Source organism: Schistocerca americana, chromosome 11 (assembly GCF_021461395.2).
Source record: "Schistocerca americana isolate TAMUIC-IGC-003095 chromosome 11, iqSchAmer2.1, whole genome shotgun sequence".
Classification (NCBI taxonomy): Eukaryota; Metazoa; Arthropoda; class Insecta; order Orthoptera; family Acrididae; genus Schistocerca; species Schistocerca americana.
Window position 1 is genome coordinate 165,007,108 of NC_060129.1, and position 27,238 is coordinate 165,034,345.

Genomic DNA, 27,238 nt, shown 5'->3' on the forward strand with positions numbered 1-27,238 from the left:
TTATGACCCAAACCTTCCCCCAAAGGGATCAAAAGAATGTGTGCCTTCAAGCTTATAAACTAAATATTTTACTGTCATGCAAGTGATAGCAAAGGTGATATAATGTGTGAAAAAAAGGAAAAAAATTGAATTTTTTGAGAGTCCAGGCAGCAGGTACACTTAATAATACATCTCACGTCAACTGAAGAAGATGACTGGGTCAGTCGTTGAAGTATCGTGTGGAATAATGGAACGGACAACTCAGCTAAGCACCCAAAAAGTACAGTGTTAATTTATGACGCTGCGGAAATGTGAGAGGAGATGCTGCGGCCGACCTGGAGTCCTGGGTGGGTGGCGGCGGTGTGGCCGTAATGTTGAAGTCGCAGCCGTCCCTCCTGGTGGGCAGCCTTACTGCGTCTGGCCGGGGGACGCCGAAGCCGACCCACATGGAGAAGGCGAGCCCCGTGGCCAGGCCTATTATGGCTCTCTGCAACACCGTCACGTAGCAGTAGGCGTTCAGTGGGAAGAGGGGCTGAAAAATAGTCAAAAGAGTCTGCAGGGATCTGAGAAAAGTTCACGTCACTCTTTCAGTTGACGGTGAGGAGAAAGAACTGAAGGATGAGAAAGCCTCGTGGGCATCTGTCAATATTTATGCAATCTGGGCAAGACTAATACTGCCATTTCTGATACCAAAGTATTTGGGAAATTCGTGTTGATTGTTAAGAAAAGTAACGAGGAAAAATGTCACCGATTACTACCCTTAAAAGTGAAGCAACAGGAAACGAACTTAACCATCCAGTGGGTTCACCGTTTTTCGTAACACAAGCCGGCACACGGTATACTTTGTACACTTGTAAACAGCAGTGGTCTTTATGATACCGAGGTTAAGACGTGTGAGCAAATTCGTTGTTCAATCTTAGTTTGATTACATAACCATAAAATAAACTTACATACCCTTGCTAAAGCATTGCTTAACTAAACAATAATGAAATAAACTTTCATTACGTCGCTTCGTTGCCACGGATAGGTGTTACTTCTTGGTAATGACCCACGGTATACAGCTGCATCGGACCCCAACCAACCAATTATTTGATTACTAATTAACTCATACGGGACAGCTTCATTAGGGGGGTTTTGCTGCTAGCTCACCATCTGTGTCACTTTCGTGCATGGCCCATGAATTTTTTTTGTTACCTAACTCACTGTTTATTTTATTTTACTGCTAATCACTTGGACATATGTCAATCACCAATCTAGCTGAAACAAAAACGAAGGAATTGGTATAGCCTCACAACTGTGAAACAACAATGGAACAGTGCAAAACAGTGTCATTTGTGTTGGTGGACTTTTTACTGATTGCTGCCACTTAATGATGTCGGCAAAGATATGGGCATTCTATAGTTCACAAAGCTGACCATCAATTGAACTGTGTGTTAATAAATGTGAAGAGAAACGAACACATTATTCCACAGTGTTGGGATATCATTTAATAACAGTGTACCACATCCAACTATCAAGCAGCAGAAGCTGCAGATGTTTATGCACAAGTTCAGTAAGCTAAAACTGTTATATGACCTATACTGAGCTGTTATAATTCTCGCAATGTCTGTCTCAGTTTCATGGGTGGCTGCCATCAGGTCAGTACATTGACCTTAACACTGGAACAGCAGTCTTGCATTGCTGAAACTGGTGTCTCATGTGTCAATTCCTTTACAGATACCAAGCGAGCTGGTGCACTGGTTAGCATGCTGGACTCCTACCTGGGAGGGCCATAGTTCAAATCTGTGTCTGGTCATCCACGTTTAGGTTTTCCATGATTTCTCAAAATCAATCCAGCCAAACTCCAGGATGATGCCTTTGGAAGGGCATGGCCAATTTTTTTTCCAAATCCTTGAACATCCTGAGCTTCTGCTCCGTCTCTATTGATCTCAATGTCGACTGGATTAAATACTAATTTTTCCTTCCTTACTTTCTTCCCTTCACACATGTATTGCATATTCTCAGGACCCTCCCAAGTCCTGGTTTTTCAGAACTTTTGCTACAACTGGTTTCGAGATTTCATTTTATAATCATTCTTAGTATTATCTTGAGACAGGTGATACGAAAGCCTACAGAAGCTATCACCCATTTTTTAACTGAGTGCTATCAGGTTCCCTCCTTTTATAATACGTTTTATCTTTCATTTATTCACACTTAAGGATCTATCAGAGTACTGCCCATCCTAATTGACAATTATTTTATAGACAGATCTAAAGCAAAAGGGCTAATCATTGCAGTTGGCACTGTGGCACTATTAGTTTCTTTCTCAGGGAACAGAGATGGATAGATTGGGGAATGTTAGAAGGAGGGGTAGCTCACCTGGACACCAAAATGAAAAGGAGCCACTGATTGTGACAATGAGGGCAGAGAGGATGAAGGAGGGAAAGGGAAACTTTTCTGAAAAAGAGAAATACCTTAATTTCTAACACATATTTAAGTAAGTCTTTTCTGGAAGAATCTGTTTGGAATGTATCATTATATGAAAGTAAGACAAAAACAATAAACACTACAGACAAAAAGAAAATAGAACGTTTTCAAAATGGATGCTACAGAAGAATGCCAAGAGATATGTGGGTAGTTCGGATAATTACGGAAGAGGTACCAAATCAAATTGGAGAGAAAATAATTGTGGCACACCTAAACAAAAAAAGGAGATCAGATGAGTGGTACACATCTGGAGGCATCAAAGAATCATCAGTTTGGTAACGGACAGGAAGTGTGGGGGACAGAAATTGCAGAGTGAGACCGAGGCTTGGTGACCAAAACAGAAAATTTGACAAAAGATTTGACACTTTAGACGAGAAAAATGACAATTTAAAACGTGACATTGGGAAATTTGACACTAAATTCGATGAACTGACACGGGACATAAAACAAAATTTTGAAAAACAATCTAGACAAATTGTCGACTTGACAGAAACCACCAGTAGTCTTGAAAGGAAATTTACTGACTTACCAGACAAGGTTACGAGACAAGAAAAGGTATTTGTGGAATTCAGTGACGAGACAAAAACTGACTTACAACGATGTAATGAGAAATTGTTAACAGTAGTTTTTGAACAACAGAAAACCAGTACCCAAGTTGACGAATTACGACAGTCACACAATTCCGTAAAAACAAACCAAGAACACTTAGACCTGACGATAACAGACCTTTCAGACAGATTAAATGATGTAACATTGGAGCAGAAATCCTTACAGGAAAAGTTAGAAAAACTTGAAGACAGAGCAGATGTAGCATCTTTAAAGAATGACACAACTCTAGCAGAGAAACTTGTACATGAATGCAAATTATGTGATGATTATTTAGATGAGAAGTTTGAGACAATGACACAGATCATTTTAGATAAGACAAAGGAACAAGTAAAGGGAGAAACAGATAATATTCAGAAAGAGGTACGTAAACTTAAAGAAAATGTAATACCGAGATTGTCAGTGATACCAAAACGCATAACAGGCAACCAAAACACAAATGAGAATCCGAATAATGCTAGACCCAGCATACAGCCGAAAATAGAATTACCAATGAGTGATACAAATCCCAATGAACCATTTTCAATGCTACCACAAGATCAAAATTGCTATCAGACATCACCACATACTATGCACAGTTTGACACAAAATGCAGCACCCATAATACCATCGGGAGTAGCTGATGAAACATTAGTACGACATGGATACTTTCAGACATTTTCATGTGATGAGAAAGACAAAGTGCATCCGACTGTTTTCATCCACTCTTTTGATGGTATTTTCCTGAGACATTGGTTAGAAGCCGATAAAATTCGATATGTTACAAATTTGTTACGTGGAAGAGCAGCTAAGTGGGGAGCAGCAATGAAAAGACGATGTTTAACATTTGAACAGTTTGAACAAGCATTTCTTGAGGAATTCTGGTCGATAACAGAACAGCAAAGTTTAAAACGAGAAGTATACAATCCAGAAATTTACAACCGGAAGAAAGAGACTTTACGTCAATACTTTGAACGCTACCTAGACAAAACATTATATTGGACAAAACCAGCAGATTTACCAGACGTAATTAGAACACTTAAAAGCCACTTACCATTTCCTTACCGTGATAAATTAATAGGAGTGTCCGAGGACAACATAAAGAATTTTTTCAGTTATGTTGATGAGATAGATGATGTTTACAGAGATGAGATCAGGAATTTCAATCAATAGTATCCGATCCATCCAAGCAATTCGCGTACGCACAACAGAAATGACAGAGGCTATTGAAATCTGCCTCAGACACCACAACAAAACACCCAAAGAAACAATTCGCACTACACTGGGACAAATCCATTCAATATTAGGAGAAACAACTCGCAGCAGTGGCAAGGAAACAGTAATTATTACTATAATGGTTATCCGAACAGTAATTACAATCAGAACAATAACAGTTATATTCAAAATAACAACAACAGAGGAAGGAACCGAAATCATAGAGATCAAAGAAGAGAGGATAACAGGTACCATCCAGGATATTTTCAGAGAAACGACATCCAAACATGTATTGCAGGAATAACAGTAATGACAATTCCAGTTACAGTCAAAGACGAAATAATGTATGGGGAAATCACAATGGACCACCGGCACGACACATGCAATACAGCAACCCTCAATTCCTACCTAACGGAACTCCCAATGCGACGCGAGTTAATTTCAACAACCAAACAGCTGATACTTGGGTGACGCGCGACAGAAATGTAAATATTATTGAGTTGGGCAATGAACCTAACCCGCAGCAACAACCGAATTTACCGGAAAACGAACGACGACCGAGCTAAGCGCTTGAGTTACGGTCGATAGGGAGCAGAGCGCAACGGAACCGACGATTTGTTTTCTCCGATATGATGACAGTAACAAATAGAAAAAGAATTATATCAGGATGTAGATTTTAATAGTACCAGTAAAACAAAGAAGATTATTCAGGCTATAACACGAGTTATGATTGGTAGTGATGAAGTGGAAGTAATGTCAGATACAGGAGCAGCAGCAAGTGTCATTTCAATGTCCTTATATAATGAACTCAAACAAATAATGAACATACAAACATTGCCAGTACAGAATTGTCACATTATAAGTGCCACCGGGAACAAATCAAAGAATGTGAAATTTCAAGCGCTAATTAACTTCACATTTTCAAATATACCACTCAATTACAGTTTTCTGGTAGTAGACAAATTAGTTATGCATTGCATATTAGGAATTGACTTTTTGAATGAATATCAAGCAATCACAGATTTAGGAAAAGGGAAATGTCATTTAACCGTAAACCAACAACAACTGACAATAGAGTTAACACAGGGTAAAAACTTAAACAGTAAACAGAGTAAGTTTGAACAGTTACATTTGGTGTATCCACCAGCAACAAACATATGTGATTTAACTTTTAATGAAGCTGTAGCTCAGGGAATTAAACCTAATGATTTATATGAAAAATGCACAGAATCTGAATATCTGACAAAGGAACAACAACTTTAATTACTTGAAGTTTTGCAGCAATTTGCTGAGGTATTTGTGGAGAAACCTATACTTATGAGATGGATGTTAAACCACACAAAACATACTGTAGAACATATTATAATATTCCTTGGTCAAAGAAACCCACAGTTTTGAAAGAGATTGAAAAAATGCAAGCTTGGGGTATCATTGTAATGTCAATTTCACCATATTGCAGTCCGATCCTAGCAGTTAATAAAGAGGATGGTAGTGTAAGGTTAGAGCTGGACGCACAAGATATTAACAAAGTTATAATCCCAATCAACACACGACCTATAAATCTGGAAGAACAACTTTTAAAATTTCATAATGTACAGTATTTAACCAATATCGACCTCCGCTCATCGTTTTGGCAGGTGAACCTCCATAAAAACAGTCGTAAATACACTGCATTTCTATGTGAGGGACGTAGTTACCAATTTTGTGTTCTACCCTTTGGTCTACAAGTGAGTGCTGGAGTATTTATTGAAGCCTTAGATGCTGTTCTTGGACCACAATTGTTATCGCAAATCACAGTTTATGTTGACAACATTGTCATTGCCACCACTACTTGGGAAGAACATGTTAATCTTTTGAAGCAACTTCTGACTAAATTTTCTGACGCAGTTGTCACTATCAATATATCAAAGACGAAATTAGGGAGGAGAGAAATCAAATTCCTTGGTCACATCATATCAACGGAAGGAATTTATCCAGACTCAAGAAAAATTGATGCAATAAAGAATTTTCCATCCCCACAGAATCGTAAACAACTCAAAGCCTTTCTTGGTCTATCTTCATTCTTTAGGAAATTTGTACCCTACCACCTTCTTAACAGTCCACATCTATCTTTACTCAAAAGAAATAATATTTGGAAATGGACAGAGTTCTGTCAGACAGATTTTGAAGCGATTAAGAATGCTTTAGTTAATGCACCGTTGTTATGTCATCCTGACCTGAGGTCAGACTTTTGCCTAGTAACAGATGCAAGTTCCTATGGGCTCAGAGCATTTTTATTCCAAATTCATGTAAAAATTGAACAAACAGTCATCAAACCTACAAGTTTTGCTAGCCGTACGCTCACTGAATGCGAAAAGTCATATTCAGTGACCGAGCGCGAAACACTTGCCATAGTATGGGCATTTTGAAAGTTTCGCTACTTTCTATGGGGAAAACGTACTAAGCTTTATACTGATCATCAAGGAGAATCCAACATTATAGCCAATGCTCTATCTCGTTTGCCACAAGGCCTACAAGAATTTTCAGATATGACAGAACAAACATCAGATTTCAAAATTTTACTCATGTATGACAGTACATTTGCACCTTACTACAAATGCAGGAACTTAGCCATATTGCAGGACAATGATCCCAGGTGGATCCAGATAAAGAATAAATTACGTGCAGGAACACACCCACATCTTGAAAAATATTACACATTACACAAAGAAGTATTATTTCACCGACGAAACCCTGAATCACAGCATTGGTGTGTTTGCTTACCTGAAGCTCATGTCGACGATTTTATTTTATTTACACACAGAACTTGGGGACACTATGGTGTAACCAAATGTACAGATAAGATTATACAATACTGCTATTTTCCAAACTTAAGGTGAAGAGTATTGTGTAATATTAGGAAATGCATAATATGTCAGAAAGCCAAATATTCTAATCGCACAAGCATGAATGAATTGCACCCAATCATACCTAAGAGGCCATTACAGCTAATTTCTTTAGATATTGCAGGACCCTATCCACAAGCACGTGGAGGAATGAAATACATCCCTGCTGTGTTAGATGTTTCCACAAAGTATTTAAAATTATATGCTTTACGTTCAGTTCTACCACTGCTATTACCAGACGTCTATTAACAGATTATTTTGTAAGAATAGGAAAACCTGAAGTTATGATCACGGATAATGCAGCATATTTTATTTATGTCTGCTTGTGTCTGTATATGTGTGTGTGTGTGTGTGTGTGTGTGTGTGTGTGTGTGCGAGTGTATACCCGTCCCTTTTTGCCCCTAAGGTAAGTCTTTCCGCTCCCGGGACTGGAATGACTCCTTACCCTCTCCCTTAAAACCCACATCCTTTCGTCTTTCCCTCTTTCCTGATAAGGCAACAGTTTGTTGTGAAAGCTTGAATTTTGTGTGTATGTTTGTGTTCGTTTGTGTGTCTGTCGACCTGCCAGCACTTTCATTTGGTAAGTCACATCATCTTTGTTTTTAGGTATATTTTCCTTCGTGGAATGTTTCCTTCTATTATATATATATATATATATATATATATATATATATATATATATATATATATATATATATATATATATATATGAGGAATACGTATGTTATTTCGTGAAGAATGAATAATGGATAGGTGAGAATGTTATGAGTAATTGAGAATATGTTGAGAGGAGAGAAAAGAGATTTGAACGCTATATCACATGTACTCATGGAATACAGAATGAAAGTAGTGGAAAGAATATTATTTATTGAAAGATTGGTATGCCTGAGATAAGAACTTATGTGATGTCTTATATATTCTTATAACTAAAGGTGAAAGTATAGATTTATGTGGAAAGAATTGTTTACAGCGGCCACTGTTGGAAATATACCAGAAGACTTAAATCTGTAACACTTAAACACTAAACTAATGGGAACTTGTAGTGAAATTATTGGAGTTATGTAGGCTTGACACTTCAGATTGGAAGAATTATTTAAGAGAACATATTTAGCAGTCATCTAATGACATAATTAAAGCTCATCTACTGTACTGAACTAATGCACCATTAAACAGAAAGGAGAATAAGGAGAAAACAAAACATCAGTCCTCTGTTGCGGCTCATACTCTCATCCCTCCATTAGAAAAATTTATACATGTTGATGAAATATTTGACATTATATAATTCATGATTATCTGACAGTATGGAGAGACATACACACATATTTATTTATGAATAGAATTTTACAGGTACCACAAGGTAAATACAGAATGGATATACAGCATGGAACGTAGCACCAATTATCCAAGAAGATTTATTTATTTACTAAGTAAAACATTTATTTATATTGCTTGATACTCATGAAAGGAAGGAGATGAAGTACACAAAAATTGTAAGAACATGATTGACATACACTTACCATACGGATGTACATACTTTTAGGATCCTAAGATATTTAGAGGGGCACCGCTCTTAGAAACGGTAGCCTAATAGAGGGGTACCACTCTTAGAAACAGCAATAGTGGGGACACCACACTTAGATACGGTATTATGTACAGGAACTTTTACACTATAGCCTAATAAGTTAACATGTACTTTATTTATCATATTTTATTTTGTGTAGGCCACTGTAGGAGATGACTTTACTAGTATTTATGAAGTAGTTAGCAACCATCCCATGAACCTATCCTCCTACAGAGGGCTGTCTTGAAGCTTGAAACATGTGTAAATTTTATTCCAGGAGGCAAGATGAATTTTAAGTTGAATATTCTAGCGAGTTGCCACAATTATCTTCAAATGTTGCTAGTGTAACGCAAAAAAAAGGAATGAAAGGAAAAAGAATGAGCTAACAAATAAAATAAATAAAATGTATATTTCAATCTGAATGTAATGTAATTCACAAGTCAGCACAATGATATTGAATGTAACGTAAAAATTTACTATATTTATTATTTAATTCTGTATATGTACTATATGACAACAATGTAACTATCTCATGTAATGATTAATTTAAATATTTGTATATTTATGTACTTACTAGGGTCTAGTGCAGCAGGGGATACAACCCGTCGGCTTTGAACAATGACGTCATTCCTTAGTCATAGATCTTAATGTCTTCACTTCGAGGCATAGATAATAAAGCAGTTCTGTGTTCTAATAAGCTTTTGCTGTGATGTTTCAATTTCGTTTTTTTACTGATTGCTTAATAAAGTAGGATCAGTTTATTCTATCTCGTGAGATTTTTTTTTTAAAGCTACTGAAGGCAGCTACAACACTAGAAGAATCGCTTCTCGGCTTTTGACAAGATATTGCTTAATAAAGTAGGATCAGTTTATTCTATCTCGTGAGATTTTTTTTTTAAAAATCCAAAAAAAAAATTGCTTAATAAAGTAGGATCAGTTTATTCTATCTCGTGAGATTTTTTTTTTAAAATCCAAAAAAAAAAAAATTGCTCAATAAAGTAGGATCAGTTTATTCTATCTCGTGAAATTTTTTTTTAAAAAGCCAAAAAACATTTATTAACTACTGAAGGGAGAGATAAACATTGATTTTGTCAAAAGCATAAGTGTTTTTTGACTTTTTAAAAAAAAAAAATCTCACGAGATAGAATAAACTGATCCTACTTTATTAAGCAATATCTTGTCAAAAGCCGAGAAGCGATTGTTCTTTATGGTCTAGCTCCCTTCAGTACGTTATAAGTGTTTTTTGACTTAAAAAAAAAAATCTTACGAGATAGAATAAACTGATCCTACTTTATTAAGCAGCTCCCTTCAGTACCTAATAAGTGTTTTTTGGCTTTTTAAAAAAAAAATCTCACGAGATAGAATAAACTGATCCTACTTTATTAAGCAATAGAGTTTTTTTGGCTTTTTTAAAAAAAAAAGCTCACGAGATAGAATAAACTGATCCTACTTTATTAAGCAATATTTTGTCAAAAACCGAGAAGCGATTCTTCTTAGTGTTGTAGCTCCCTTCAGTAGTTAATAAATGTTTTTTGGCTTTTTAAAAAAAAATTTCACGAGATAGAATAAACTGATCCTACTTTATTGAGCAATTTTTTTTTTTTTTGGATTTAAAAAAAAAAAATCTCACGAGATAGAATAAACTGATCCTACTTTATTAAGCAATTTTTTTTTTGGATTTTTAAAAAAAAAATCTCACGAGATAGAATAAACTGATCCTACTTTATTAAGCAATATCTTGTCAAAAGCCGAGAAGCGATTCTTCTAGTGTTGTAGCTGCCTTCAGTAGCCTTAAAAAAAAAATCTCACGAGATAGAATAAACTGATCCTACTTTATTAAGCAATCAGTAAAAAAACGAAATTGAAACATCACAGCAAAAGCTTATTAGAACACAGAACTGCTTTATTATCTATGCCTCGAAGTGAAGACATTAAGATCTATGACTAAGGAATGACGTCATTGTTCAAAGCCGACGGGTTGTATCCCCTGCTGCACTAGACCCACTTACTATATCAAGAAATGTATTTTAAGGAGATGTTAATGAACTGTAAAGGACTTGTGCATGTAGCACATGATTCATGTAAATAGAACTGAAAATGCAAAGAAGAAACTAACGTGATGGAACACTGGTCAAGAAATATTTACGTAGTACCAATATGTCTTGAAGTGTATGTTGTAGTGGAAGCCGGCAGGTCTTCAGGTTGGTGTAAAAGACAAGCGCATTACCTGTCGTAGGCAGTGAGGTGTTTCCTGTGCCCTCATTGACCATTTATACCCCGGTAGACGCCACCAAAATTCGACTGCTGGAGATCACAAATTCGTGTTGACACATTGCACAAACTTTGGATTTTCTTCAAGTCACACGCAATTGATCCAGGCACTACACACACACTCAGAATCCGATACTACGTTTAAAGAGATTGGAGCAATATTAAAGAAACATTTATTGTTCGAATTAATTCCATTGTAAACACGAATCATGTGAACTGAATTCAAACGCTGTGCTAAGCAATGATAATACGCTGCAATTCAAAGACATTAATGTTACGACTCCTAAAGAAGATACACACCAAAAAGACTGTATATAAAGACTGATATGCAAAGAGCATTGTGCTCAGAAATATTTTTTGTAATATGTAAATTTCTTATTTTCTCATATATATATATATGTATCTATGTAAATTTTCTATACTGCCACGCTCGCTTGCGGAGCGTGTCAGTAGAGGAGGCATTGTAATGGTACTTTGACTACCGCGCCTCCGCCAATACAAAGGTATAATTTAAGATCGCGCACGCAGAAGAGCGCTGCGCCAGCGACCGATTTTTATAAATAATTTTGTTCGTCTTTTTACTTTTTGCGTAGGTTTTTGTTTTTAACAACTAATTGATGACACTCTCTCTCTTGTCTTCATACGAAAGACGTGTATTTTTCGGCGATGTGTTGAATGTGCTATTGGGTGGAAATTAAAATTATATTACAAAGCGAGGTTGTTTCAATAGTGATTTGAGGTGGTTATCGATAAATTTGTAAATTGATCATGACAGTGACAACTTGAAGAAGTTTTCAACAGACGGAGAAAAGTGAAAGACAGGTCGTCCTACAAGAGAAATTAGGAGGACAGCCATGAAGACTATATTGCAATTAATACTGCATATCTAACAAGATTATAAGGTAAATTTCAATTAGTTTCTGATGCTATTTCCGTACAGTCGCTTTTTGTAGTGTTGCCGACCCGGTCTGGCATGCACGGTCAAATTACAGCACGATCTCAATCAATAATACGAAGTCCGCCTTATCCGTAACTGAAACCACCAAAATTCAAAACCCAAACAGATTTTCTATTTTATATTTTCACGGCAGAACCCCGAAGGAAAAGGAAACACTACAAGTCCTGTGGTGGCGCGGATGGCGAGCGCGGGCGCGTACAGCACTATGCCCATGTAGAGCACCATCTGCAGCGAGAAGGCAATGCTGGCGCACAGCTGGGCCGCCACGCCGAAGCGCATCTCCAGGTACTGCAAAAGCCGAGCACCGGCCACGGCTGTCAATATGCTCGTGCTCATACGCACGTCACACCCCACAAAGGCATTCGCGGTCAAAAGCACAAAATGGAGCCACGCATTAACATGAAGTTCTGCTTCAAATTAGGGAAAGAAGCGACAGAAATTCATCGAATACCAATGCAGGTCTGCAGTATCGAAGCAGGGGGTAAAATGTACAGTCGTGGACAAAACAAGCGAGACCCCTCGCCTTTTCGTTATGCTGATTCGCACAGCTTTAAAGTCTGCTACACAGCGTATCAGGCAAGGCGACGAAGTGCTACCAAAATACTATGCACAGGCGTGAAATTGAAAAACCATCCGAAATTTGTCAGACTGTTTTCAATCATGTGTAAGACTATATTAATACTGAAACTTAGTGGCAGATTAAAACTATGTGCCTGACCGAGACTCGAACTCGGGACCTTTGCCTTTCGCGGACAAATGCTCTACCGTCTGAGCTACCGGAGCACAACTCACGCCCGGTACTCACAGCTTTACTTCTGCCAGTATATCGTCTCCTACCTTCCAAACTTGGCAGAAGTAAAGCTGTGAGTACCGGGTGTGAGTCGTGCTTCGGTAGCTCAGATGGTAGAGCACTTGCCCGCAAAAGGCAAAGATCCCGAGTTTGAGTCTCGGTCGGGCACACAGTTTAAATCTGCCAGGAAGTTTCATATCAGCGCACACTCCGCTGCAGAGTGCAAATCTCATTCTATATTAATACTGATTAGTGTGTTAACCACAACACCTAAATATAAGATAGAAATGAAAGAATAAACGCTAGGTAGATCTCTAGAAGAGCGTAGCGTTCCAAAGGATTGGAAAAGGGCACAGGTCATCCCCGTTTTCAAGAAGGGACGTCAAACAGATGTGCAGAACTATAGACCTATATCTCTAACGTCGATCAGTTGTAGAATTTTGGAACACGTATTATGTTCGAGTATAATGACTTTCTGGAGACTAGAAATCTACTGTGTAGGAATCAGCATGGGTTTCGAAAAAGACGATCGTGTGAAACCCAGCTCGCGCCATTAGTCCACGAGAGTCAGAGGGCCATAGACACGGGTTCCCAGGTAGATGCCGTGTTTCTTGACTTTCGCAAGGCGTTCGATACAGTTCCCCCACAGTCGTTTAATGAACAAAATAAGAGCATATGGACTATCAGACCAACTGTGTGATGGGATTAAAGAGTTCCTAGATAACAGACGGCAGCATGTCATTCTCAATGGAGAGAAGTCTTCCGAAGTAAGAGTGATTTCAGGTGTGCTGCAGGGGAGTGTCGTAGGACCGTTGCTATTCACAATATACATGAATGACCTTGTGGATGACATAGGAAATTCACTGAGGATTTTTGCAGATGATGCTGTGGTCTATCGAGATGTTGTAACAATGGAAAATTGTACTGAAATGCAGGAGGATCTGCAGCGAATTGACGCATGGTGCAACTGAATCTCAATGTAGACAAGTGTAATGTGCTGCGAATGCATAGAAAGATAGATCCCTTATCACTTAGCTACAAAATAGCAGGTCGGCAACTGGAAGCAGTTAATTCCATAAATTATCTGGGAGTACGCATTAGGAGTGATATAAAATGGAATGACCATATAAAGTTGATCGTCGGTAAAGCATATGACAGACTGAGATTCATTACAAGAATCCTGAGGAAATGCAATCCGAAAACAAAGGAAGTAGGTTACAGTATGCTTGTTCGCCCACTGCTTGAATACTGCTGAGCAGTGTGGGATCCGTACCAGATGATAGAAGAGATAGATAAGATCCAACGGTGAGCAGCGCTCTTCGTTACAGGATCATTTAGTAATCGCGAAAGCGTTACGGAGATGATAGATAAACTCCAGCGGAAGACTCTGCAGGAGAGACGCTCAGTAGCTCTGTACGGGCTTTTGTTAAATTTCCGAGAACATACCTTCACCGAAGAGTCAAGCAGCATATTGCTCCCTCCTACGTATATCTCGCGAAGAGACCATGAGGATAAAATCAGAGATATTAGAGCCCACACAGAAGCATACAGACAATCCTTCTTTTCACGAACAATACGAGACTGGAATAGAAGGGAGAATCAGTAGAGGTACTCAAGGTACCCTCTGCCACACACCGCCGGGTGGCTTGCGGAGTATGGATGTAGATGTAGATGTAGATGAATTAGCATGAACTGTACTAATAAAAATGAATTTCAGCTTATCGAGATAACATAACTGTCTTAGTAAGACTAAGTACCCCAGATAGTTACGAATTGGCAAAATATTATGCGCATTCTTTCCCGAAATGATCTATGTCACCGTTCAGACCAGTCATACTGGTTTACCGTTGCTGACCTACCATGAAAGAGTGCAAATTTTGCCATGCGTGAAGATTCATAACGAAATTCAGTTAAAAATCATTTAGTGATATGAAGTGGGACAAGCATGTAATGGCAGTTGTGGGGAAGGCGGATAGTCGTCTTCGGTTCATTGGTAGAATTTTGGGAAGATGTGGCTCATCTGTAAAGGAGACCGCTTATAAAACACTAATACGACCTATTCCCGAATACTGCTCGAGCGTTTGGGATCCCTATCAGGTCGGATTGAGGGGGGACATAGAAGCAATTCAGAGGCGGGCTGCTAGATTTGTTACTGCTAGGTTTGAACATCACCCGAGTGTTACGGAAATGCTTCAGCAACTCCGGTGGGAGTCTCTAGAGGAAAGGAGGCGTTCTTTTCGTGAATCGTTACTGAGGAAATTTAGAGAACCAGCATTTGAGGCTGACTGCAGTACAATTTTACTTCCGCCAACTTACATTTCGCCGAAAGACCACAAGCATAAGATAAGAGAGATTAGGGCTCGTACAGCGGCATATAGGCAGTCATTTTTCCCTCGTGCTGTTTGGGAGTGGAACAGGGAGAGAAGATGGTAGTTGTGGTACGATGTACCCTCCGCCATGCACCGTATGGTGGATTGCGGAGTGTGTATGTAGATGTAGATATAGACGTACGGTCGTGGACAAAACGAGCGAGACCCCTCGCCTTTTCGTTATGCTGATCCGCACAGCTTTAATGTGTGCTCCACAGCATAACAGACAAGGCGACGAAGTGCTACCAGTATAATATGCAAGTTCACTCACAAGGAGATGGCACGACCGTGGTGTATTTGTCCGAAATTGTGTGGTGAAACACGACCCCTAACATCTCACATGGTTAAAATAGTAGGACGCACTACTCGGAAAATCCCGAGAAAAATCGATCCAAAGTTTCTTAGATGGCTTATGAGTACAAAATATTAGTCCATTGCCAAACCGCTGTCTAACCTACATGGTTAGAGCTCGGACCCTTACGCCAGATGTCTCGGGTTCGTTCCTGCTCCGGTACTTTTTTTTCTTCTGTTGCTTGCAAAATTGCAGCGCATTGTTACAGGAGAAGCGTGAAATTAATTCCCAGGAAGATTGTATAAAAGTTCATTCTATAATTCACTCTCAATTATCGTCACCAATATCCCGAGACATGATTAAATATGCCCGGTTTGCCTCAAAATTATCAGAAACTCAAAACATTTTCGTAAATGTTAATGGGGCATGTTTTTGTACAGATTTATTGCAAACGCCCTGTGATTGTAAAAAATACGCTATTATGTGCTGCGCAAGATGTTGCAAAAATTATTGCTTTCTTTGTTTCTACGATAATTACCACTGCGATTCTTGTTTATAATTATTATATGTATAAAAATAATTGAATGTTTCCCAATCGACTTTGTTATTCTGATTAAAAACCCAATGTTGCTCCTCATCTACTTTACAATGAAAAATGGAAATCCCACTGTTGTTGGACAAAAAGAAAATACTTTTTATTCAATAATGTAACTAATTTGTTAAAGATAATGTAGGTTTGGGAAGCTTTCTGAATAATTGGTGGAATAACAAAAGAAAATGAAACAGGACAGAAAAAATAGTGCTGGAGGAGGAATCGAACCCGAGACCTCTGGCGGAAAACTCTGCGCCCTAAACATCCAGGCCACACGGCGGCTGGTCAGTGGGCTAACATTTTATGTTCATAAGGCACCTAAAAAACTTTCGATCGATTTTCCCTGGGATTTTCCGGGTAGTGCGTCCAAATATTTTAACCACGCGAGGTGTTAGGGGTCCTCTTTCACCACACAAAATTTCGGACAAATCCCCGACCCCACGGTCGTGCCATCTCCTTGTCAGCTGATTGCTGAGATAGTTAGCACTGGAGAAACAGCATCCTCTGCCAACCATTCGTGTGAAACGAAATACCTCAAGTATAAGCCAAGGTGTTGTATTTGCATATATATGACTATGACTTGTATCTAAAGCGTGGTTATGGATAGTATGTATGCTCAGATTGCGAATCTAACATCATGAATAAAGACAAGGGGAAATGAATTAAGCGTCCAACCTCTTCCATAACATCAAATATATTTTAGTTATTCTTTTTTAAATGAACTGCGGAGAAAATCATTCACCAGAAGTGAGTAACTTTTTAGTAACACCAGATGATATTAACAGCTTGCCGGCGCGGGTTAGCCGTGCACTCAACGGCGTCATATCGCGGACCGACTTGCTCCTTGCGCCGTCAGTTCAAATCCTTCCCCGGGCATGGATATCTGTTAGGTTGTTGTTGTTGTTGTTGTTGTCTTCAGTCCTCAGACTGGTTTGATGCAGCTCTCCATGCTACTCTATCCTGTGCAAGCTGCTTCATTTCCCAGTACCTACTGCAGCCTACATCCTTCTGAATCTGCTTAGTGTATTCATCTCTTGGTCTCCCTCTACGATTTTTACCCTCCACGCTGCCCTCCAATACTAAATTGGTGATTCCTCGATGTCTCAGAACATGTCCTACCAACCGATCCCTTCTTCTAGTCAAGTTGTGCCACAAAATCCTCCCCAATTGTATTCAATATCTCCTCATTACTTATGTGATCTACCCATCTAATCTTCAGCATTCTTCTGTAACACCACATTTCGAAAGCTTCTATTCTCTTCTTGTATAAGCTATTTATCATCCACGTTTCACTTCCCTACATGGCTACACTCCATACAAATACTTTCAGAAACGACTTCCTGACATTTAAATCTATACTCGATGTTAACAAATTTTTCTTCTTCAGAAATGCTTTCCTTGACATTGCCAGTCTACACTTTATATCCTCCCTACTTCGACCATCATCAGTTATTTTTCTCCCCAAATAGCAAAACTCCTTTACGAAGTGCCTCATTTCCTAATCTAATTCCCTCAGCATCACCCAACTTAATTCGACTACATTCCATTATCCTCGTTTTGCTTTTGTTGATGTTCATCATATATCCTCCTTTCAAGACACTATCCATTCCGTTTAACCGCTCTTCCAAGTCCTTTGCTGTCTCTGACAGAATTACAATTTCATCGGCGAACCTCAAAGTTTTTATTTCTTATCCAAGGATTTTAATACCTACTCCGAACTTTTCTTTTGTTTCCTTTACTGCTTGCTCAATATACAGATTGAATAGCATCGGGGACAGGCTGCAACCCTGTGTCACTCCCTTCCCAACCACTGCTTCCCTTTCATACCCCTCGACTCTTATAACTGCCATCTTGTTTCTGTACAAATTGTAAATAGCCTATCTTTCCCTGTATTTTACTCCTGCCACCTTCAGAATTTTTGCCTTTCCTTAATCTTTCTTCGAAGATAAGTCGTAGGGTCAGTATTGCCTCACGTGTTCCAACATTTCTACGGAATCCAAACTGATCTTCCCCGAGGTCGGCTTCTATCAGTTTTTCCATTTGTCTGTACAGAATTCGTGTTAGTATTTTGCAGCTGTGACTTATTAACCTGATAGTTCGGTAATTTTCACATCTGTCAACACCTGCTTTCTTTGGGATTGGGATTATAATATTCTTCTTGAAGTCTGAGGGTATTTCGCCTGTTTGATACTTCTTGCTCATCAGATGGTAGAGTTTAGTCAGGACTGGCTCTCCCAAGGCTGTCACTAGTTCTAATGGAATGTTGTCTACTCTGGGGGCCTTCTTTCAGTGTCAGGTTAGGTAGGTTGAAGTAGTTCTAGATCTAGGGGAGTGATGACCTAAGCAGTTTGTTGGCAAAGTTCTTAGAGCCATCTTTTGACCTTTCGCGTAAATTTTCTTTACATAAACGGCCGTATCTTGAGATTGCGTTGACATAGCTCACTTTTTTACACCACCAAGGGCCCGTATACCGCAGAAAGTGCGATACATTTCCACTTATTATGTCGACCCGTACTCGAGGTAAACGTGTTTTAAGGGTTAGGTAGACAGACAGACGGTCAAGAAAGTGATACGATTTTTACCGATTTACGTGACGAAATCCTAACAACGAAAATAGTTACCACAGTTACTGAATATAAGGGCCGCATAATAATTTCCCCTACTCTTTATTCGAAATGTTTCAGTTGCATTCGATACATCAGCATACTAATCGTAGCTACGCTTAGGATCCAAATCACGTTTAAAGGAATGCAAATAAAATCAGTTTGCCTATACACGTGGTAATTCAGATCCCACTATTAATGCAACCGCGTTTTAAATGTGCGAGCATTCCCATTACTAGCTACCTTAAGGAACACGTCGGCTAATAAACGATTTCTGGCTGTGGCAGAATGGAGAATTCGAAACATTTTAGAATACGTTTGGCAGCTGCGTCGCCGTTTATTTCCTGGGGTGGTGCAGCATTATCTTACTAAATTTACTCGCTGATAACAATTTTTTGTTATTTCGATAAACATCCCGAATGATTGTCACATAAGCGGTGACATACAGGTAGACGATTCATGTTTTTGAGTCCAGAAAACTTCATCCAACAGAAAATGCAGATCATTTTGCCATTTTCATTGCGAAATTGCCGGCTTATTCATGTCTGGGGTAATAATAGAGGGCTGTTTGCCTGGATTGTCTCCTATCGTAGTGAAAGGTGTTTGCTACTGCAAGGGAGGTCTGGTTTGTTTTCTATTCGATGGAGGCAGATAGACTATCAGTAAAGGAATTTTAAAAAATTCTCCCGCCCCCAATAGGTTTTATTGCTACCTTAATTCTGTACTGGCGCCCTGTGGATATCGATGTGAAACTCTTGTAGAATTTCATACATGTTACTTTTTCCGCTTCTGTCAATAACTGAATGATTTTTAACTGAATTTCGTTATGAATCTTCACGCATTGCTAAATTTGCACACGTTCATGGTAGGTCAGCAACGGTAAACCAGTATGACTGGTCTGAACGTTGACACAGATCATTTCGGGAAAGAATGCGCATAATATTTTGCTAATTCGTAACGATCTGGAGTACTTAGTCTTACTAAAACAGTTATGTTATCTCGATAAGCTGATATTCATTTTTATTAGTACAGTTCATGCTAATTAGCGTTTATTCTTTCATTTATATCTTATATTTAGGTGTTGTGGTTAACACACTAATCAGTATTAATATAGTCTTACACATGATTGAAAACCGTCTGACAAATTTCAGATAGTTTTTCAATCTCACGCCTGTGCATATTATGTTGGTAGCACTTCGTCGCCTTGTCTGTTATGCTGTGTAGCAGACTTTAAAGCTGTGCGGATCAGCGTAACGAAAAGGCGAGGGATCTCGCTCGTTTTGTCCACGGCTGTACGTCTATATCTACATCTACATCTACATGCATACTCCGCAGTCTACCATACGGTGCGTGGCGGAGGGAACCTCGTACCACAACTACCATCTTCTCTCCCTGTTCCACTCCCAAACAGAACGAGGGGAAAAATTATTGCCTATATGCCTCTGTACGAGCCCTAATCTCTCTCATCTTTGTGGTCTTTCCGCGAAATATAAGTTGACGGCAATAAATTGTACTGCAGTCAGCCTCAAATGCTGGTTCTCTAAATTTCCTCAGTAGCGATTCACGAAAAGATCGCCTCCTTTCCTCCAGAGACTCCCACCGGAGTTGCTGAAGCATTTCCGTAACACTCGCGTGATGATCAAATCTACCAGTAACAAATCTAGCAGCCCGCCTCTGAATTGCTTCTACGTCCTCCCTCAATCCGACCTGAGAGGGATCCCAAACGCTCGAGCAGTACTCGAGAATAGGTCGTATTAGTATTTTATAAGCGGTCTCCTTTACAGATAAACCACATCTTCCCCAAATTCTGCCAATGAACCAAAGACGACTATCCGCCTTCCCCACAACTGCCACTACATGCTTGTCCCACTTCATATCACTCTGCAATGTTACGCTCAAATATTTAATCAACGTGACTGTGTCAAGTGCTACACTACTAATGGAGTATTCAAACATTATGGGATTCTGTTTCCTATTCATCTGCATTAATTTACATTCAGCTTTATTTAGAGTTAGCTGCCATTCTTTAAACCAATCACAAATCCTGTCCAAGTCATCTCGTATCCTCCTACGGTCACTCAACGACGACACCGTCCCGTACATCACAGCATCATCAGCAAACAGCCGCACATTGCTATCCATCCTATCCAAAAGATAATTTATGTAGATACAAAACAACAATGGACCTACCACACTTCCCTGGGGCACTCCAGATGATACCCTCACCTCCGAAGAACACTCACCATCGAGGACAACGTACTGGGTTCTATTACTTAAGAAGTCTTCGAGCCACTGACATACTTGGGAACCAATCCCATATGCTCATACCTTAGTTAGGAGTCTGCAGTGGGGCACCGAGTCAAACGCTTTCCGGAAGTCAAAAAATATGGCATCCATCTGATACCCTTCATCCATGGTTCGCAAGATATTATGTGAAAGAAGGGCGAGTTGCGTTTCGCAGGAGCGATGCTTTCTAAAGCCGTGCTGATGCATGGACAGCAACTTCTCTCTCAAGGGAATTCAGGATATGCGAACTGAGAATATGTTCGAGAATCCTGCAACAAACCGATGTTAAGGATATTGGTCTGTAATTTTGAGGATCCGTCCTTCTACTCTTCTTATACACAGGCGTCACCTGTGCTTTTTCCAGTCGCTCGGGACAAGAGATTCGCGATAAATGCAAGCTAAGTAAGGAGCCAATGCAGTAGAGTACTCTCTGAAAAACCGAATTTGAATCCCATCAGGACCTGGTGATTTATTTATTTTCAACCCATTCAGCTGTTTCATAAGCCCAGGGATGTCTATCACTGTGTCCTCCATACGGGAATCTGTACGAGTCTCAAACGGAGGTATGTGTGTGTGTGTGTGTGTGTGTGTGTGTGTGTGTGTGTGTGTGTGTGTGTAAACGCTTCAGAGACGGAAAGGAGGGTGTTGAGGATAAGCCGCATTCAAGCCAACATGCACAGTCCCAAACAGCCTCAAGGGAGAGTGACGGATGCTTCTGGATGACTGGCGACAAACTTTAACAATGAGAACAGAAGAGTTGAAAATAAGCTAAGACAGTAAACACACACATCAAAAAAAATTCTGTATCACCCCAGTTCCCAGAACTCCTGAAGACAGATGATGACTGAATATTGTGCCACAGACACAGTCGCTTTGGCTGTTCAGAGATGTCACTAAACCAGCCGAAAGATGTAAACAACCACGCATGAGCAGCACGTATTAGATGGAGGGGGTCGGACAGCCGATCAGTTCCAGTCATTCCACCAGGAAGGAGGTACATGGCTCGTGTTGTCTGTAGTTCAACCGCGCCTAGACGGTCAGTACCGCGGTTTGATTGCATCCGTATTGTTACTTTGGGCCAGGAAGGCCTCTCAACAAGGAAAGTTTCCAGGTGTCTCGGAGAGAACTAAACCGATTGTGTTTGGACATGGAGGAGATACAGAGTGACTGGAACTGTCGATGACATATCTCGCTCAGCCCGCCCAAGGGCTACTACTGCAGTGGATGACTGCCATCTATGAATTTTGGCTCGGGCGAACCCTGGCGCAATGCTACCATGTCGAATAATGCTTTTCGAGTAGACAGGACGTCCTGTGACGACAAACTGTGCGCAATAGGCTGCACGATGGGTAACTTCACGATGGACGTCTGTGGCAAAGTCCATCTTTACAACCACGACAATATGCAGGGCGGTACAGATGGGCCCAACAACATGCTGAATGGACCATTATTCACCAACGAATGTCGCATATGCCTTCAACCAGACAATCGTCGGAGACGTGTTTGGAGGAATCCCTGTCAGGCTGAATGCCTTAGACACACTGTCCAGCGAGTGCAGCAAGGCAGAGGTTCCCTGCTGTTTCGGGGTGGAATTATGTGCTGCCGACATACGCCGCTGGTAGTCAGAGAAGGTGCTGTAACAGCTGTACGATACGTGAATGCCATCGTCCAACCGATAGAGCAAGCATATTGGTAGCATACTGGCGAGGCATTTGTCTTCGTGGGCGACAATTCGCGCCCCCATCGTGGGCATCTTGTGAACGACTTCCTTCAGGATAACACCATCGGTCGATTAAAGTGGCCAGCATGTTCTCTAGACATGAACCCTATCAAACATGCCTGGGATAGATTGAAAAGGGCTGTTTATGGACGACTACTCTGAGGGATCTAGGCCGAATCTCCATTGCGGAGTTGGTCAGTCTGGACCACCACTGCCTTGATGAACTTGTGGACAGTATGCCACGACGAATACAGATATGCATCAATTCAAGAGGGCGTATTAGAGGTACCAGTGTGTACAGCAATCTGGACCACCACCTCTGAAGGTCTCGCTATGTTGGTGATACAACATGCAATTTGTGGTTTGCATGAGCAATAAAAAGGGCGGAAATGATGTTTATGTTGATCCCTATTCCAATTTTGTGTACAGGTTCCCGAACTCTCGAAACTACAGTGATGCAAAACATTTTTTGATGTGTGTACTTTATTCACAAATATTCGCAAACTTCGTAAATATCCAACAATGTGAGACCACTGTGCGTACAGATTCCACAAGAAGCACTTGATGATAGGTTCGAATAGTTTTACAACCAGTGTCAAAAGTTTCTTGTATTTAATGGTGATTGCTCTGCAGGCCACTAAAGGAACTTTGCTAGCAACTTTTGTTTCCTTTATTTTCAGAGAGTATCAGCGAACTTTTCAGGTGCACCTCGTGTTACGACAGTGTCACCAGAAGTGCGAAAATTCCGCAATATCATGAGGTTAGACAAATTTCTGTTTATTAATGTAGCTTTTCTAACGTGTTTCATACAAAATTAAAAGTGTGTGACAAACGCCAACATGTTTAATATGTTGCTGGTCCAACGTCTCTTGTTAAGTCTATGACCAAGTATCTCATAAGTGTAGCTGCAATTTAAATGCAAGTTAAACCTTTGTGATCTGAAACGACTTCCAACTCCTGTGTCATTAATAAAAATGGCATCTACTCTGCCTATTTCTCATCTGGAGTCTCAAATACAAGTAAACACCACCAAACCATGAGAAGTCAGACCAAATGGTGAGCAGATAGTATTTTGTATTAGATAAGGGCTTCAAAAAGAGGTACCAGCTAATTATACAGCGGCAATTCCCCCTTGCTTCTTACTTTACAGTATTTACATACACTATGCGATCAAAAGTATCCGGACACCTGGCTGAAAATGACTTACAAGTTAGTGGCGCCCTCCATCGGTAATGCTGGAATTCGATATGGTGTTGGCCCACCCTTAGCCTTGATGGCAGCTTCCACTCCCGCAAGCATACGTTCAATCAGGTGCTGGGAGGTTTCTTGGGGAATGGCAGCCCATTCTTCACGGAGTGCTGCACTGAGGAGAGGTATTGACGCCGGTTGGTGAGGCCTGGCACGAACTCGGCATTCCAAAACATCCCAAATGTGTTCCACAGGATTCAGGTCAGGACTCTGTGCAGGTCAGTCCATTACAGGGATGTTATTGTCGTGTAACCACTCCGCCACAGGCCGTGAATTGTGAACAGGTGCTCCATCGTGTTGAAAAATGCAATCGCTATCCCCAAATGGCTCTCCAACAGTGGGAAGCAAGAAGGTGCATAAAACATCAATGTAGGGCTGTGCTGTGATAGTGCCACGCAAAACAACAAAGGCTACAAGCTCCCTCCACTGAAAACACGAACACATCCTAACAAAAAATGGTTCAAATGGCTCTGAGCGCTATGGGACTTAACATCTGTGGTCATCAGTACCCTAGAACTTAGAACTACTTAAACCTAACTAACCTACGTACATCACACACATCCATGCCCGAGGCAGGATTCGAACCTGCGACCATAGCACACCCTAACACCACCGCCTCTGAGTTTCACTATTGGCACTACACACGCTGTCAGATGACGTTCACCGGGCATTTGCCATACCCACACCCTGCCATTGAATCGCCACAGTGTGTACCATGATTCGTCACTGCACACAATGTTTTACCACTGTTCGATCGTCCAATGTTTACGCTCCTTACACCAAGCGATGCATCGTTTGGCATTTACTGGCGTGATTTGTGGCTTACGAGCAGTCGCTCGACCATGGAATCCAAGTTCACTCACCTCTCACCCAACTGTCATAGTACTTGCAGTGGATCCTGATGCAGTTTGGAATTCCAGTGTGATGTTCTGGATAGATGTCTGCCTATTACACATTACGACCCTCTTCAGCTGTCGGCGGTCTCAGTCAGTCAACAGACGAGGTCAGCCTCTATGCTTTTGCACTGTACATGTCCCTCCACGTTTCCACTTCACTATCACATCGAAAACAGTGGACATAGTAATGTTTAGGAGCGTGGGAATCTCGCATACAGACGTATGACACAAGTGACACCCAATCACCTGACTACGTTCAAAGTCCATGAGTTGTGTGGAGCGCCCTATTCTGCTCTCTGACGATGTCTAATGACTACTGAGGACGCTGATATGGAGTACCTGGCAGTAGGTGGCAGCACGGTGAACCTAAGTTGAAAAACGTTTGGGGGTGTCCGGATACTTTTCATCACATACTGTATCTGCATATCCTCTACAGTTAATTCTGTTTCTCTCTTCTTAACTTCCGCAGTTTAGTCTGCACAGTCCCCCTGCTGGAGATTCCTGGTGCTACATGGGCACCTGTCAGCTCACTCTGAGATAAGTGCAGTTACTATAGGCACGAATTCGAAATATGGGTTAGCCACCTGGACACCCAGCAGCATGGTCACGTATGCTACAGGCAGGTTGCCTTCACTCATACAGAGTCTGTGGGCATCAGGTAGCCCGCAGGTGGGCATGTGAGCTGCAAGAGCCTACTGTACTCCTCACTTACAAAAAAAAAAAAATGCAGAATTGACCCAGACGCTAAGGCAGACACTCTCGTAGAAGTCTTCACCAATGACTTCATCCGCATCAATGAACCTACCAACCGAGACCACGTTCCAGAAGCAGTGGGACAGCTACAAATATCCATGGCGAGACAGGGCAAAAACTGCCACACTGAAGAAATCACTGCAGAAAGAGTGACGACTCCAACCACCTCAATGCAAGGAAGGCAGGTGACCCTGACCTCACGAATAAGATGCTGAAACTAATGCTCCCAATAGCAGCCTGGCCAAGGCATTCAATATCTTACAAACTGGACAGTACACCTGTTATAACCTTTAATCACCAATAATTGCGTGGATATTCAAACACACTCACTTAGAAACAATAGCTGGTTACATGATAACAACTCAGTATCTCTCATTCGACTGCCATGCCGTGACATGCGGCCGGCGCCGTTCGTAGCTAGGTGGCGCTCCCGCGCTCAGCCGAGTTGCGGATCGCCTCTATCGCCGTTTGCGCGTACTGTCGTGGCGGGACTGTTAAATGTCGTGTCACTGTCACAACACTTTCTCCACCCTTGAAAAAAAAAAACACTCACTTCTTTGGAGACACGGACAGTGCGGGTACATTCGTGGCCTCTTGTGAGGCCCCGAGAAAATTCCACAGAGAGACACGAAGTATGGTCGAAAATGTCCAGGACGGAGCTCGTGCGTGGAACGTGCCTCCTGGACGAGATGATGGGTGAAAACTCCGGAGCAGCATCCATAGGTGTCGTGGACCTGGGGATGTGCTCCAGCGAGATGGGTCCCGGAGAAGGCGGCGTCGCGACTGGGGCCGGTTCCAGCGTACTCGGAAGTGGTAGCGACGTCAGCTGCATCAACACGTACGGTAGATCGGCAGCAGCAACAGGACTGGTTCTCGGGCTGGTGGAGGTGAAGGAAGGGGCGGTGGCATCGGCGAGGCTACCACTCGTGGGCGCATCTGGTCGTAATGGCGAACAATCGTGCCGTCGTCCGTACGTATTTCACAAAGCCGGCGGCCGCGAAGAGCCCTGACCACCCCTGGAATCCATTTAGGGTGAGATCCGTACCCTCGTGCCCACACGTCGGCGCCCACCGAGTATTTTCCCGCACTAGGGGACACAGCACAAGGCCTGACAGGGTGAAGCAGGTGCAGTAGAGTGCGCGGTTGGCGGCCATGCAAGAGTTCAGCAGGGCTGCGATCACCCAGAGGCGTGAAGCGATAAGAACTCAGAAATTGCAGCAGAGCGTCGTCTGTGGAAAAATCACTAAGGAATTTTTTCATCTGGCTTTTGAAAGTGCGGACAAGGCGCTCGACCTCCCCATTCGATTGCGGATGGAAGGGCGGTGCTGTAACATGATGAATCCCTTGTCCAGTACAAAAATTACGGAAGGCCTGCAAAGAGAACTGAGGGCCATTGTCCGTGACGATCGTGGATGGAAGGCCTTCTAGCGCAAAGATTTTGGACAAAGCCAGCGTCGTCGCCGCAGTGGTGGGCGACGGACATCGAACAACAAACGGAAACTTCGAGAAGGAGTCAATCAACTAGCAAATAAGTACCGAGGAAGGGGCCGGCAAAGTCAGCATGCACCCATTCCCATGGCTGCGCCTGATCAGGCCACGGAGAGGGCATTGGACGAGGTGCAACCAGTTGTTGAGCACACTGACCACACGCAGCAACCATGTGGGCGATGTCCAAATCAATACCAGGCCAATAAACGTGCCTGCGGGCCAGGGACTTAGTTTGAGAAATCCCCCAATGGCCTTCATGCCGTTGGGCGACAGTGAATATCA

The 27,238-nt window shown here is 41.3% G+C and overlaps 1 protein-coding gene across 3 annotated transcripts in view; it reads right to left on the minus strand.

Moving 5' to 3' along the window:
* The window catches only part of LOC124554208, a 148,399-nt gene that overhangs the window by 27,667 nt on the left and 93,494 nt on the right, over positions 1–27,238 (minus strand). The window contains exons 1-2 of one of the 3 annotated variants that reach the window (XM_047128277.1): positions 10,918–11,122; positions 315–466 (exon numbers count right to left, since the gene is read on the minus strand). The exons of 1 other annotated variant lie outside the window; for it this stretch is intronic. In XM_047128277.1, the coding sequence (XP_046984233.1) occupies positions 315–466; positions 10,918–10,953 (188 nt within the window). In that variant the 5' untranslated portion in view covers positions 10,954–11,122. Of the gene's footprint in view, positions 1–314; positions 512–10,917; positions 11,123–27,238 lie in introns of those variants that run through there. One more of the 3 variants, XM_047128276.1, reaches the window with a different exon arrangement.